This window comes from Nothoprocta perdicaria, unplaced genomic scaffold (genome assembly GCF_003342845.1).
Source record: "Nothoprocta perdicaria isolate Ctin4 unplaced genomic scaffold, notPer1 scaffold_94, whole genome shotgun sequence".
Lineage (NCBI taxonomy): Eukaryota > Metazoa > Chordata > Aves > Tinamiformes > Tinamidae > Nothoprocta > Nothoprocta perdicaria.
In genome coordinates, this window is record NW_020456243.1 from 872121 (window position 1) to 885930 (window position 13810).

At 40.3% G+C, this 13810-nt stretch overlaps 1 protein-coding gene across 1 annotated transcript; it reads left to right on the forward strand.

The window, feature by feature from the left end:
• Positions 1–19: 19 nt before the first annotated feature.
• On the forward strand, positions 20–13589 carry FAM76B (family with sequence similarity 76 member B). The gene is made up of 10 exons (XM_026052955.1): positions 20–118; positions 447–511; positions 867–921; positions 2228–2383; positions 3270–3466; positions 5434–5481; positions 5680–5760; positions 6449–6584; positions 10907–11008; positions 11339–13589. Exons 1-10 carry the CDS (start codon positions 20–22, stop codon positions 11426–11428), a joined length of 1029 nt encoding a protein of 342 aa, XP_025908740.1. The 3' UTR covers positions 11429–13589.
• Positions 13590–13810: the final 221 nt, after the last annotated feature.

Consider the following 13810-nt stretch of genomic DNA (forward strand, 5'->3'; position numbering starts at 1 on the left):
GCCGGCGGCGGCGGCGCGGATGGCGGCGCCGGCGGCCGCGCCGGCTCTCTACGCGTGCACCAAGTGCAACCAGCGCTACCCGTTCGAGGAGCTCTCGCAGGGCCAGCAGCTCTGCAAGGTGCGGCGGGGCGCGCGGCAGCTCCCCGGGCCCCGGTAACGGATCCCCCCCGCCAGCCAGCAGTGGTCACCGGTACCCCCCTCCGCGCCTTCCCGGCCGTTAACGGCCACCTGTGCCGCGAACGGCCGGCTGCGCTCGCCCTCCCCGCGGCCGTTAACGGTTGCCGCGCGGCCGAGGCGCTCCCGGCGGCGCTGTGGCGGTCGCGCCGGTCCAGCCCGGGCCGCGGGACGGGCCCTGGCGGGCGGAGCGGTGCCGAGCGAGGAGGCTGCCGCTGCCCGGCGCCCTGTCTCCAAACCCGCCGCCCTCACCCCGTGCGTTTGTGTTTCAGGAGTGTCGCATCGCGCATCCCATCGTCAAATGCACTTACTGCCGGTCGGAGTTTCAGCAGGAGAGGTAGGTAGGGGAGCGGCCGCGCTGCAGCCGTGCAGGAGCCCTGTCCCCCTTGCCGGCCTCGCTGCGGAAAGAGCAGCCGTGGCTGCGCCCAGGACCCTTCCTCACGGCCGCGGCAGCAGCTCGGGGAAGGGCTCAGCTCTCTGAGGAGAGACGAGCAGCAGCCAAGCGACCTGTCTGCTCTGGTGACCCGCGCGTGTCACGTAATTAGGGGCAACGTCAGGTCGCTTTGTCTGCTCGTCATTGACTGTTTACTGCTCGGGCCCGTTTGCATGTGTGTGTTACAGTAATTGCATGGGGAAAGATCTCGCGGAAAGCGTTTGTGTCTGAACTCAACGTTATGCAATTTTATCTTTAGCAAAACTAATACAATATGCAAGAAATGTGCCCAAAACGTGAAGCAGTTTGGAACGGTGAGTAGGCTCTTAATTCTAACAAACAAACTCGGGTTCATTCACATTCAGAAAGAAAAAAAAAAAATCTGTGGGGAATTCAATTTCATACTTGCTATGACCAGAAAAAAACAACAACAAAAAAAGCCTTTTGAAAAGTAGTGAAAATTATTCGCGGCTCTTCAGTTTCTTCCTGGATTGCAGTTCCTTTTTTCAACATGAATTTCATTGCCATTATATATAGCCTAACAGTTATGAATACCTGCAATAGAGCTATTCATAGCAAGAAAGTGTTACTTCATTTTATACATGTAAAGTAATACTTTGCATAGTCTCTTAAGCACAGTTGACAACAGGAAGATAGCTAACTGTCTGGGTTTTCCATGAATGCTGGAGTGTGAAAAGCTAATAATACCACATTTTTATGTGATACAAGTATTAAATTTTTTAGAGGTTTGATGACAACATTAAGCTGTTAACACTCATGAACCTTTACTATTTATGTTGTTAATTTGCATTTTCACGTCTCAATTGCAGCTTCAGTTAGAAGAACTTTTAGTATATGAAACTTTTATTTGTATAAAAGTTTAAAGAACTTTTTAGCATATGAACACACAATTTCTGCATTGAGTTACTGAGATATTGAGCTAATCTTGTTTGTGAAACAAGAGTGTTCAGTTTCTGTATCCTTAGCATAAAACACGCTAGATGAAATTCAGTTTGTTGGAGATATGTCAGAGGTGTTGGTATGTGGTCAGGCGTCTTGTAAATGAACAAAAAGAGCATTCTTTGAAAGGCTTGAAACTCAAGGATAAGACGGAGACAGTAATATTTTTTAGCAGTAGTTCAATTAAGAAAAACTACCTCTTCGGACTGAAGAAAAGTGTCAGGATTTTTCCTTTTTATGTTGTATTATTCTAGTATAATGTACGTTATAAAAGCTGATAATCTGACCTGAAGGTGTCTTAAGGATGTTAAATTTCTTGTAGTTGCAGGGATACTAATCTCGGAGCCATAGAGTGCTCAAATCCCTGAGTAATTCTAGAAGATAGAGAAGTTACCATTAGATCAAAAAAGAGGGGAGTTCGCAGTCAAAATGTATGGGGTGTTTTGTTTTTGGTTTTTTTTTTTTTAGTATTACTTTTTTTTTTTTCATTGAATTTAATTGCAAAAAAAGTTGGCAGTGGAGGTAGAACCAGCAGAGATAAAGGAGTTTTTGAAATCTGAAGCCCTAGTAGTTTTGAAGCGCTGTTGGGCGATTTGAAATGCCTGCTATAGTGTGTTACAGAAGTCATATTAACTTGAACTCTGCTGCTCTGTTTTTCAGCCCAAGCCTTGTCAATACTGTAACATCATTGCAGCGTTCATCGGCACCAAATGTCAGCGTTGCACAAACTCGGAAAAGAAGTACGGGCCGCCTCAGACGTGCGAGCAGTGCAAACAGCAATGTGCTTTCGACCGAAAGGAGGAGGGAAGAAGGAAGGTAAGCTTTGTCCCGGAGCTGCAGTGGCTTAGACACTCCTGCTTCGCAAGAGGAATATTATCAGGAGTGTTTCTGAAGTCCGCTAATATCAAGTTAAAGTCTTCGTGCTGTGCTTTTCAGTATTTCCATTAAATTCTGCAATTTGAGATCTTTGCGTTAGCTATTGCGCTCATTTATTTTAGAGTAAATGATTCCTTTTTTAAGTGCAAAACTGACACTAGTATTTGGTGGACAGAGGTTATGTGGCTGAGTAGTGTTGGTGCTTTTTATTTTTCCCATTTGCTACGTCCTGTGTGTGTCATTAACTTGAATCTGTCACTTCACGGCTTCCAATCTGCCTGCATTGCCCTAAGGTGTAGCACCAGAGAGGTAGTCTGCTCTGGGCAGCCCTTTGTGTTCCACTTTCTTAAATAGCTTTGGTGAGTGCCACTTTCTCAATCCAGAAGGTGCTGAGGAAATCACCTCATAAGCCTCTTGCCTGAACCCAAGAATAATGCTGTTTTTACAGAAGATTTTACTTGGTACAAGTAACACGTTGCCTGGACATCTTGATTCTGCTCTGGAATGCAATGGGTTGAGAGGGTACATGGTGTCTGAAAATGATTTACCCCTTAAAAAGTTATTCTCACTTTTGTGATATAGAATGGATCTAATATTTGCTTGCATTATCTTGTAGCATAACTTTAGATGCTAAAAAGAAAGAGATTCACTATATTAAGTAATACAGTGCATATATTTGTGGATATAGTGTTACTGTTTCATGCCAAAGAGAGACTGTTTTTTCTTATAGATAACAGATGAAGTGAAACATTTTCTCACAAATACTGAATTACATCTTTCTAGTGAAAGTCTTCTTGGAAAAATAAATGTGTGACTTATTTTCCAGGTTGATGGGAAGTTACTGTGCTGGCTCTGCACGTTGTCCTACAAGAGAGTACTACAGAAGACAAAAGAACAGAGGAAGAGCCTGGGATCTTCACATTCGAACTCCTCATCCTCATCTCTCACTGAAAAAGACCAGCATCACTCGAAACACCACCACCATCACCACCACCATCACCGCCACAGCAGTGGTCATCATAAGTAAGTATGGAAATTTAAAATAACTGCTGATCCATCTTCCTGTTCTCTTTCTGCTAGTTCTAAGGTTAAAATAAAGGAAATAAGAAGCACTGTTTAAAATACGGTGTTGAATGTCACAGTTTTTGTTCCTGTTGAGATCTTCGTGTTCTTGCAAGCTGGGTGAATAGAAGTCAATGAACAGCAGAATGTCCTGGTGATTTTAGTTTTGATATTGAAGTTGATAGAAGATCTAGAAAAGAAATCCACACAATGGCTTACAGGAACAAGTTACTTGGGGATAAGCTAGAATTTGGATTTCTAAGCAGTAACTGCTAATTTGCGGGAATTTACCATATATCAAAACATGTCTAGTGGCAACACAGAGAGCAGCTGTTTTATCTGGAATCCCAACCCTCACTTACTTCCTTGCGACTTGTTTGTGTGCACATACTCCTGGTGATGAGGATCTTGCTCGAGAAGCCTGAGCACCCATGTGGAATAGCCCTCGGTTAAGGACCAGTCTGTGTGTCTCTGGTGGTCACTCTGCTGGAGGAGGCAGAGTTAAGGGATGGTTTGTGAGCAACTGTCATGCAGACTTAGGAAAATGGCACTGTCAGTTCAGTTATTGGCACTCTTAACAATTCACATAATTCTGGCTCATCTTGCAACTTTTCTGAACTTTTCTCTGGCTTTTCTCTCAGTCTGTGGCATTAAGAACCTACCAGTACTCCATTTACCCAGTTCTGAGTCCCAGGATTGATTTGTTTGTTTTCCTTGCTAATATACCAATATAATGGTGATTATGTGATAGGCTTATGAGTATACTTCAGAACTTCCTTCTATCCTTCTTCTATCCTTCTATCCTTCTATCACTGCAATGCTAATGAGCCTTATCATTAAGGGACATACAAACACTTTTATTTTAAGCTCCACTTTTATAATGTAATTTTCCATTTTTTCCAAAACATATTTCACCAAGTAAGACTTTTAAAGACAGAAGCAAAATAATCTGGGATGTTACCAAGAATGAGGAGGAGAGAAATACATTTTCCCTTAAAAAGGAAATAAACCAGTTCATCAGGAATTTGAAGGAAATTATGCTTGTCAAGCAGAGAGTTATTATACTGCTATTGTTCTCTCTAGTCTCTGCCAAAAATTGTGTTGTAACAAGGTATATCTGATTTGGCAAGTTTGGCAATTATCTAGTAAAGATTCAATTAAAAATGATAGCTCTTCAATACAGAATTCCTGATATACTCAGGAGCTGTTAGGAAAAGCTTATCTCGATGTATTTAGGTTGTAATGGTCTTGGCTTAGCACCTTTTTCCTATAGGATGCCTAGGGTCTGTTGCTTAAGGACCAATAGATTCCTCATCCACTTGAAGTGTTTTGGGGGATAAGAGAATAACATGAGCAAGAAGTATGAAGTCATTGAAATGATTTCATTCAGTGTAATCTAAATTTTACCATTAGTGATTCCTATAACTATGGGGTTTGGTGAAGTTACTTTTGAAATTATTGAAGACCTATGCTGCTTTTGCTGCTTTTCAAGCTAAAACTGTATTTTGGGCATGCGAAGCTTTCCTTGCTTTTGAGCCACAGCTAAGGGCAGTAGTAGTACAGAAGTGGACGGCTTTTTAGGTAGTGTTCCTTTATTACAAAGTATGGTCTCATTTTAGACCAAATTGCAAGATTAGTAATACAAAGCGGACGAAAAACAGGAAATGATGAAAAAGATGTAGCTGCCAGGCTTAAAGTCTTCTGCTTGTGCCTTGTGATAATGTAAGTATTTAGCTAAAATATTTCAATAGCATTTAAACCTTAGTAAAAAGTGATTACAAATATGAGAGGCAATGTGACTGTCCAACTGGGAATTCATAATCGGTAATTTTATTTATGGAAAAGAATAGATATTATTTGCATAAATTTAGAAGGAAAAGATAATGTTTGCTCCATTGCTTTCCCTAAGTACATTTCACATATTTCAGAATCAGCAGTCTGAGTCCAGAACAAGATCAGGGACTATGGAAACAGAGGTAAGTATGATAGCATATGTTAATTTCCTTTTAATTTATCCCACAGATTGTATTTAAAGGATCCATTTCTTCACATTTCTGATTTAATTTCTAGCATTCCAGCTAGCAGCATGAGTTAGTTATTTTATATGTACCAAATGGTGATGTTAGAGAGTTACTTAGTATGAGGCTTTAGGTTTACATTTTGTTTGATTTCAGCCATAAATCCTCTGCAGCTATTCAGAATGAAACTCCAAAGAAAAAACCCAAACTGGAATCCAAGCCATCAAATGGAGATAGGTAAAGTTACATCTTTGTACAGCTGAGACATTTCAGCCAAGTAGAGCACTCATTTGTGGCCAGTTACTTTATTTATTTATTTATTTATTTATCTATTTATTTATTTATTTGTTCTAGAGAACGAGGGAAGTGAAAATAACTGTTCCACCAAACAGATTATTGGGTGGCATCTTGAGTGCTGTTGGTCAGCTAAAAGACTTAATTAGCACAAAACTGGCACTGTGTTCCTGCTTTTAAGCTGTCTGGGGCAAAATTAAATAAAGTGTATGTAGGAAGCAACAGTTATCAAAGAAACAGTGTTCTGTAACGTCAGTGCAGATGCAGGGTTGAACCTGCTGCTTTAAGCTGACCTAGTATCTAAAAGAAGTCTTTTGAACATTAATGTGTTGAGACTGAATCTTTATTGTGCCTCTGGCCAAAAAGTTGGTATAAATATATAAGTGGCTGCTTCAGTCAAAAGGTATTTGTCCCCCTCAAAGCTAATACTTAATTATATTTCTGCAGGTGTATGTAATGTGTGCCATTAGTAAGGTAATTTGCCAGTTCCATCAATTTCTGTCAGGTACATACTTTTTTTGCATTAGTCTTTAAGGATGTTTGTGCAATTGTTAATTATCCCATTTGAACTTTAAAAAATACATTTTTTTTATATTGATGTTGCAAGTAATTTTTATTTATTTATTTTTAGTAGCTCTATAAATCAGTCAGCAGACAGTGGGGGAACCGACAACTTTGTCCTCATAAGTCAGCTGAAAGAAGAAGTAATGTCCCTTAAACGACTTCTGCAGCAAAGAGATCAGACCATTTTAGAAAAAGATAAAAAGGTAAAAGTTGCATCTGCTTAATAAGACTTGTATAAATTTATCCTCTACTTTATAGATTCCTAACAATTCTGTCAAATTGTATGATGAAACAAAAAATCACATACTACTTTTTTTTATAGAGAAGCTCATCAGATTTTTGTCTTTTAAAGGACAAGCTCTCAGCTTTTGTATCTTGAATATAATTTGGCTCTGAGGCAAAGAGGAATTAATCTCATTTCACTTGTAGCCATGTGCAAGTTAGCCAGCTAGTTCACTGCTCCTCCTGCTTCTTTGCTCAGGTGATGGCTAAAATACCAGGTGGTGGTTTAAGTATTTTTAATTCAGTCAAAACAAAGATCCCAGAACGTATCTATGAACTCTGGCAGGCCCCCCAACATGGGGAATAAAAGCAGTAAATGGTTCAAGTTTAACCTACTTTTTCCTTTAAATAAAAGCTACAATAGTAATAATTCATGACAGAATTAGAGGTGTGTGTAGTACAGAGGTATGCGGGATTTTTTTGATTTTTGTTTTCCGTTATAGGGAGGAGAAGTGAAGTGTTTCGATCATTTTAAAATTTTGATAGTCTTTGTGTAGTGTAGGTTATCTAGTCTGTGCTCGAAGACTAGAAGAGCAGCATGAATTGATGTTTGGTAAATGGCAAATGTTAAGTGAAGTCGAGCCTATAATTACTGCAGTGAAGCTCAATCAAGAGATTAAATTTTGCAGTGAAAGAAAAGCAACTCTGAGTGTGCAGTTAGCTTGGCCTTTATTCGAGCTTATTTTATTTGCCCTCTGATTTGTGAGATACTTTCCCGACACTGTCTGTTGTGGTGGCTCTGGCCTGTCTGTGCAGAATTAAGTCATGGAATTACGGTAAAATAATATTTATATTACACTCAAATGTAAGTTTGATTATAGGTGCGTGGTGGCCTACTAGAAATGTGCAGGTTAAGAACAGCTTGTTGGTCCTAGCAGGAAGTTGCTTCCACTTAAAAAATGTAGAAATGCAGCACCTGAATTTCTCTGTTTAAGCTAATGTGAACAGAATTTTGAACCTCTCTAGGTTCATCCCTGCTTCACTATTATCCCTGCTGATGTTACTAGTGATGGAATTCACCGTTTCAAGCCTCTAAGTGCTAACGTGACAGAACTGCACAGTCTGTCTTGGATCCTCCTGGGGAATTTGTCTTGAAAAGACAAGCAGTAAGGCTCTGATCCCACTCCTGTAAGACAGCATAAGGTCAGGAATCTGTATGAAATTCCTATATCTGTTTTTAAGTACTGGTAAAGCTAACCAAAGAGAAACGTCACCTACTCGTGCGTACCCCCTGCAATAAGCTGCATTCATGCTGTTTCCATGGAGGAGTATCTGATGGTTTCCATACTCCTCCTGCTAAAACTTTCTTAGGCCTCAGAGTTCTTGGAACTTAAACTTTTTCAGGCGTTAATTAATCCCTTTCAGAGTGTTGGTGACTTTCTGTAGCTGCTGGGAGGAAGAAAACGCATGAAATATTTGCATAGCTGAACGGAATGCAAGGAATGAACGCATGGCCTAAGTTTCTGCCTGTGAGTCAGTAAATACAAAGACATGTGCTGGGGTAGAGGTCTGCAAATGTCAGTCCTGAACCAGAAGTTGGGAGAGATCCCTGTTAAAACTTTTTTCCTAGATTTGTATAGGGACAAGCGTTTGGCCAGAGTTTGGTTCAGAGTGTTACAAATGGAAAAGCAGTAACTTCAAAATATTTAACTTCAGGAAATGCTAAGCTTACACCTCTAGAGAGATATACTATAGTACAACTCTACAGTGCTGTGCAGTTCTTGTCCATCGTGTTTTGTCATGAGTCAAGATCTTAACTTGTTACAGGTGCTTGCTGTTTGCAGTAATACATTATTTCACTTTTTGGACAAAATGTTAGTATGAGGCACCAGGAGATGCCTACTTTCCCCTTGTAGTCTAGTTGCACATTTTGTAATGGTGCAGTATTACTGGTAGGTAGTGTTTGTTTGTTTGTTTTGGATACCTGAGGTTTATGGCTTGTGGTTTTGTACTGTTTCCTCAGGATTTTACAAGAGCTTTGCTAAGTACATATCTTGAGCAGCAATCTGTCTACAGCAATGTGTACATCCATGTATCAAGACGTTTGAGTTTTCTTTTTAGCACCATGTGGTTGACTGTTCTTTTGACTATCTTTTTTCATTACTTTTGATTCAAGGCACACTGGTGTTAGTAATAGCAATCTTAGTAGTTATTTTAGGAATGTCTTCTCTGTTTTCTATAGCCAGCTTCTTTGCCAGGTAAGAGTCTTTATTTCCTGATCCAAATTGACCTGAAAAGCTCAAAAGAGCAAGGTGCATTGTGTCCACTTTGAGGAACTGAACATTTTAAAGAAGACTGTTGCTAAAAATTCCGGGTTCAAGTACAGCAAATTCGGTAGTAGCAGTTCGTGTGGCTCCAGGTGCTTCCAGAGGAAGCGTTCAGCTGTTGGGATAAAAGTATGTATCACAATTTAGCAACACTTGCCAATTTGGTCCTCTGCTGGTCTTAGGAGAAATTCAGTGCAAGGATTCAACAGCCTATGTTCACAATTAAATTCTATCTTAAGCAATTTCAATTATACCTTTCTAATACAGTTTAAATTTCTACTGCTGTGGCTTTAGATGCATTGAAGCTCTGGAATATATACTACTTTTGTGGCAAACTATAGTCTGCTTAAGTCAAATGGCAATATGTAAAGGATTCCGAAGGAATCATTTTTATTATCTGTCTGGGGGAGAGTTGTGTGGAATGACTGGATGAGCAGATGAGGGGAGAGCAATGGATGTTGTCTACTTGATCTTAGCAAGGCTTTCACACTGTCTCCTGTACCATCCTCAAGGGCAAGCTCAGGAAGTGCAAGTTAGATGAGTAGACAGGGAGGTGGGTTGAGAATTGGCTAAATAGCAGAGCTCGAATGATTGTGATCAGTGGTGCAGGGTCTAGTTGGAGGCCTGTGGCTGCTGGTGTCTCCCAGGGCTCAGTGCCAAGTCCTGTCACAGACGACTTCTTCATCAGTGACCTGCTTGACGGGACAGAGGGCCTCCTCAGTGAGTTTGCTGGTGATCCGAAGGTGGCAGGAGGGGCTGATGCCCCCAGGGGGCTGGGCTGCTGGGCAGGGGGAACTCGACAGGCTGGGGAGATGGGCAGGGGGAACTGCATGAAGTTCAGGAAAGGCAAGTGCAGAGTCCTGCATCTAGAGAGGAGCTAGGGATAACCCCAGGCCCAAGGACAGATTGGGGCTGACCTGCTGGAAAGCAGCTCTGGGAGAAGCGCTTGGGGGTTCTGGGGAGCTACAGACTGACCATGAGGCAGCAGTGCCCTTGTGGCCAAGAAGGCCAATGGGCTTCTGGCTGCATCAGGAGGATGTTACCAGCCTGTGGAGGGAGGGGATCCTGCCCCTCTGCCCAGCCATGGCGAGGCCGCACCTGGAGTATTGGGTGCAGTTCTGGGTTTCCCAGGACAAGAGGGATGTGGAGCTACTGGAGAGGGTCCAACAGAGCACAACAAAGACAATCAGGGGACTGGAGCATCTCCCTTATGAGGAGAGGCTGAGAGAGCCGGGCCTGTTCAGCCTGGGGAAGAGAGGACTGAGGCGGGATCGTATCAGCGTGTACCGATATCTCAAGGGAGCGTGAAGAGAGGATGAGACTAGACTGTTTTTAGTGGTGCCCAGCGACAGGACAAGAGGCAATGACCACTGAAGTACAGGAAGTTCCGTCTGAATTTGAGGAAAAAGTTCTTGACGGTGAGGATGACAGAGGGTGACAGAGCATTGGAACAGGTTGCCCAGAGAGTTTGTGGAGCCCCTTCTCTTGGAAGTATTCGGAACGCTCCTGGACGTGATCCTGGGCAACATGCTGTAGGTGACCATGATGGAATAGGGATGTTGGGCTAGAAGGTCTCCAGAAGTCCCTTCCAACCTCAGCCGTTCTGTGCTTGTGTGTTAACCATACTGTATAAATCATACCTGCATGAGACATAACTGAAGATTGTGGCAGGTGTCTCACATCTGGAAAAGAACAGCAAGGCCTGTACAGCTGTGTAATGCTGTTTAGCTTCCCCCCACCCCAGTGAGGAGTTAATCTTCTATACCCCAAATCCTGAATAAACAATATGGTTATATAAATGCAGTGTTCTTCCCTCATATAAAACACACATTCTTTTCAAGCTACTTCTCAAGTGCTGGACTGTTAATAGTGAACTAGTAGATAAAGCCCATGTTGCTGAGATTTGAGGCTTTTGTAAAATCCTGCAGACTGATCACAGGACATCCAAGGAGTCTTTATAGCATTTCTGGTTTTAGTTGACAGAGCTGAAGGCTGACTTCCAGTATCAGGAGTCAAACTTGAGGACGAAGATGAACAGTATGGAGAAAGCTCACAAGGAAACTGTGGAACAGTTGCAGGTAAGTAATTTCTTATCATAACTTCGCATATGCTTCAGATGGAATTAGGCATTTAGGCTTTTCCCATTCAACTTTTTGACTGGCTGTTACCACGTTTAACTTAGAATCTGTTTTTACCTCAGTTCTGTAGAGAATTGGAGGCTTGCCTTAAGTGTTTTTGAAAGTTATATTACTTTTCTGTGTCTGCTGTCTGATAGCGCAAATAAATCTTTGAAACCTGAATGATGGAATCTTAGAGTATTTCCAGCATGCACATTTCAAGAGATAAGTACATGACACCCCTATCTGAGAACTCTTAAGTAATCCTAAAACTTTTTTTTTGTGTTGCAGGCCAAAAACAGAGAACTACTCAAACAGGTTGCAGCTTTGTCAAAGGGTAAAAAGTTTGATAAAAGTGGGAGTATATTAACATCTCCTTGAGGAACTGGTTGTTCATGGGGTTTACTACTCAATGTAAATTTGAGTAATTCAGTGAAGCCCTTAAAATCCTGTGTAGTGGAAAATTATTTTTGCACACCAGATTAGTTGGCATGTTTCCTACACATTTTTATAATTAATATGCAGCTTTTTTTAGTTACTGTTCAGATAAAATACTTCAACTGGCTTGAAGAATGTTTTTATTTTTTTGATATTGGAAACTTTTTTGCCAGCAATAGTATTAAACAAGTGCATAGAGAACATAGCAGTCCTCTCCCTAAAGGACAAAACGCAATAACAAACCAGGAGTGCGTTCTGCAAAGCAGCAGCTGAATCTTCTAAGCTCCTGTCAGCCAAAAGTTTGTGAACCTGCAGTGACTCTGAATACTGGTTTCTGGCAACTGTTCTTTTACTTTGTATCAAAATATAAATTTAGGGTGGAAATCATGGTGCTCTCAAGTGAAACTAAAACCACATGTATATATTTGTAAATACAATTGTAATGGTTATATTCTTAGTTATAACAAGTAACTAGTGTTTTACATTCTTGTGATAGGGTTTTCCTGAAAGATTATCTATTGTACAGTAACAGAGGCAGTGTGTTTTTTGTAAGATTTACTGTAGATTTTTCTTGCAAGTGCCTTTCTCCAACTGTTTATTTATAGGAATGTTGGTATTTTGTACATAGGGTTTTTTATGTTTTAAAATCATGTTTAATAAATGTTTTATGTAAATATAAATGTGTGTACAGAGGAACCTGAAACAAAGATCAAAGAGGCTAGGGCAGTGCTTGAAGCAGCATTAGGAGCTAGCTAATTGATGGCAGTGAGTTTTGGCTTTAGATGACCTTTGTAGACCGTGGATGTGAGATGTAGAATTTTGTTAGTGCTGCTCATGCCAAACACTTCCTGAACAAAAGACGTGGGGTTTTTTGGCCACACTAGAGTTTAGGAGTTAGTTTTTATATTTTTTTCCCTTTGGCACAGTGCTAATTTTAATTCCACACCAGATGTAGTGCTCTATCATTAATTAGTGATACACACTTTTTAAAAAAAAAAAAAAATATTCCAATTGTCTAATTTAATGTACTTGGCTGTAACTTATGGTGACTCTTAATGAGCTGCAGGATTCTTATCCCCTGATAAAGATACTCAATGAGAAAACAGTAGCCAAAACTGATGGTCTTGAAATTAGTTAAGGGAGTGGGCAAGATGTCAAATTAAAGGTTTTTGTTTTAATCTTTTGATTGGATTTTGGTTCTAAATGGCATCAGTTTAGGTTTAGCTCTGTTCCTAAAGGACATTAGTCATATCCAGAAATTTCTGTTAAACATCCCTTAATATATTCCAAGGTTTCTGCTCAGGAAAATGCATTACATATCATACAAACTGGAGCAGACTTATGTGAGTAAAGGTTTTAGTTCAGCTCTGGGTATTGACTGGTAACAGGGTATCTGCTTATATTTCAGTAAGCTTAATTGTGTAGACTAAGCTACACATTTTAATTAACTAAAATTACTTGGCTCTCCACCCATGTTCTGAACTGTGAACTCCTTTTCAGTAGTTCAAATAAGTTCCAGCACTGACAGACTACTGAATAATTTGAAAATCAAGCTAGCTTGTTTCCTGTTGTTTATGTGTATTTTTTTATACACTAAAATCAAATTTATGCATTTGTAAATGTTCTTTAAACTTGCTAAACTAGGGTAGAGAGTGCTGCTATCCTTTGAGGGTCTTTGTTTTTTTTAATATGCAAGTTGGACTTTCATTAATTCAGAGTAATATTTTGATACCGGTTTTCTCCAGTTGAATGGCCACCCGTGTTTGGTGAATTTGGTTTTAAAACACAGAACTGCATAGCAAATGTGTTTGAATATAGAATAATTTAATGATATCTATCTAAATTGCAGTAAGGATATTTTGAAGTAACAAACTGAAGTTCCATATAAGAAATAATTGATTTTATAAATCCCAGTGTGAAAAACATTTACGGACCTCACGGTATTTAGTTGTAAGTAAATATCTGCTCTTCTTTGTTCTATAATCTCATTTTTTAACTTGAATTTTTTTAAGTTGTAAACTAGCCAACCGAATCCCAGTCCTGAAAATGGTGTCCTGGAGCTGTAGATTATTGACAGAATAAACTGATGTTCTTTAAACGTGGACCTACAAGGAGGTTGTTGTAACGTATTGTGCTTTTTAGCCTGTTTTCAGATGTCGATTAGCATTGACCGGTAATGGCCTTTTTTGGCTCAAGTTATTTATGTATTTTAAGCCTGTTAATATTGCGGTCCCCTTTTAGCTAGTATGTAAAATTATGCATTCTGCAGTGAAGCGATTCAGCTGTCCACATGTATAGACTATTGAAATACTGTACTGGCACACC

Coding starts and splice junctions, on each gene's coding strand:
- FAM76B (XM_026052955.1), top strand. CDS start 20: ATGGCGGCGCCGGCGGCCGCGCCGGCTCTCTACGCGTGCACCAAGTGC. Junction 922..2,227: donor ACGTGAAGCAGTTTGGAACG/GTGAGTAGGCTC, acceptor TCTGTTTTTCAG/CCCAAGCCTTGTCAATACTG. Junction 6,585..10,906: donor TTTTAGAAAAAGATAAAAAG/GTAAAAGTTGCA, acceptor TTCTGGTTTTAG/TTGACAGAGCTGAAGGCTGA.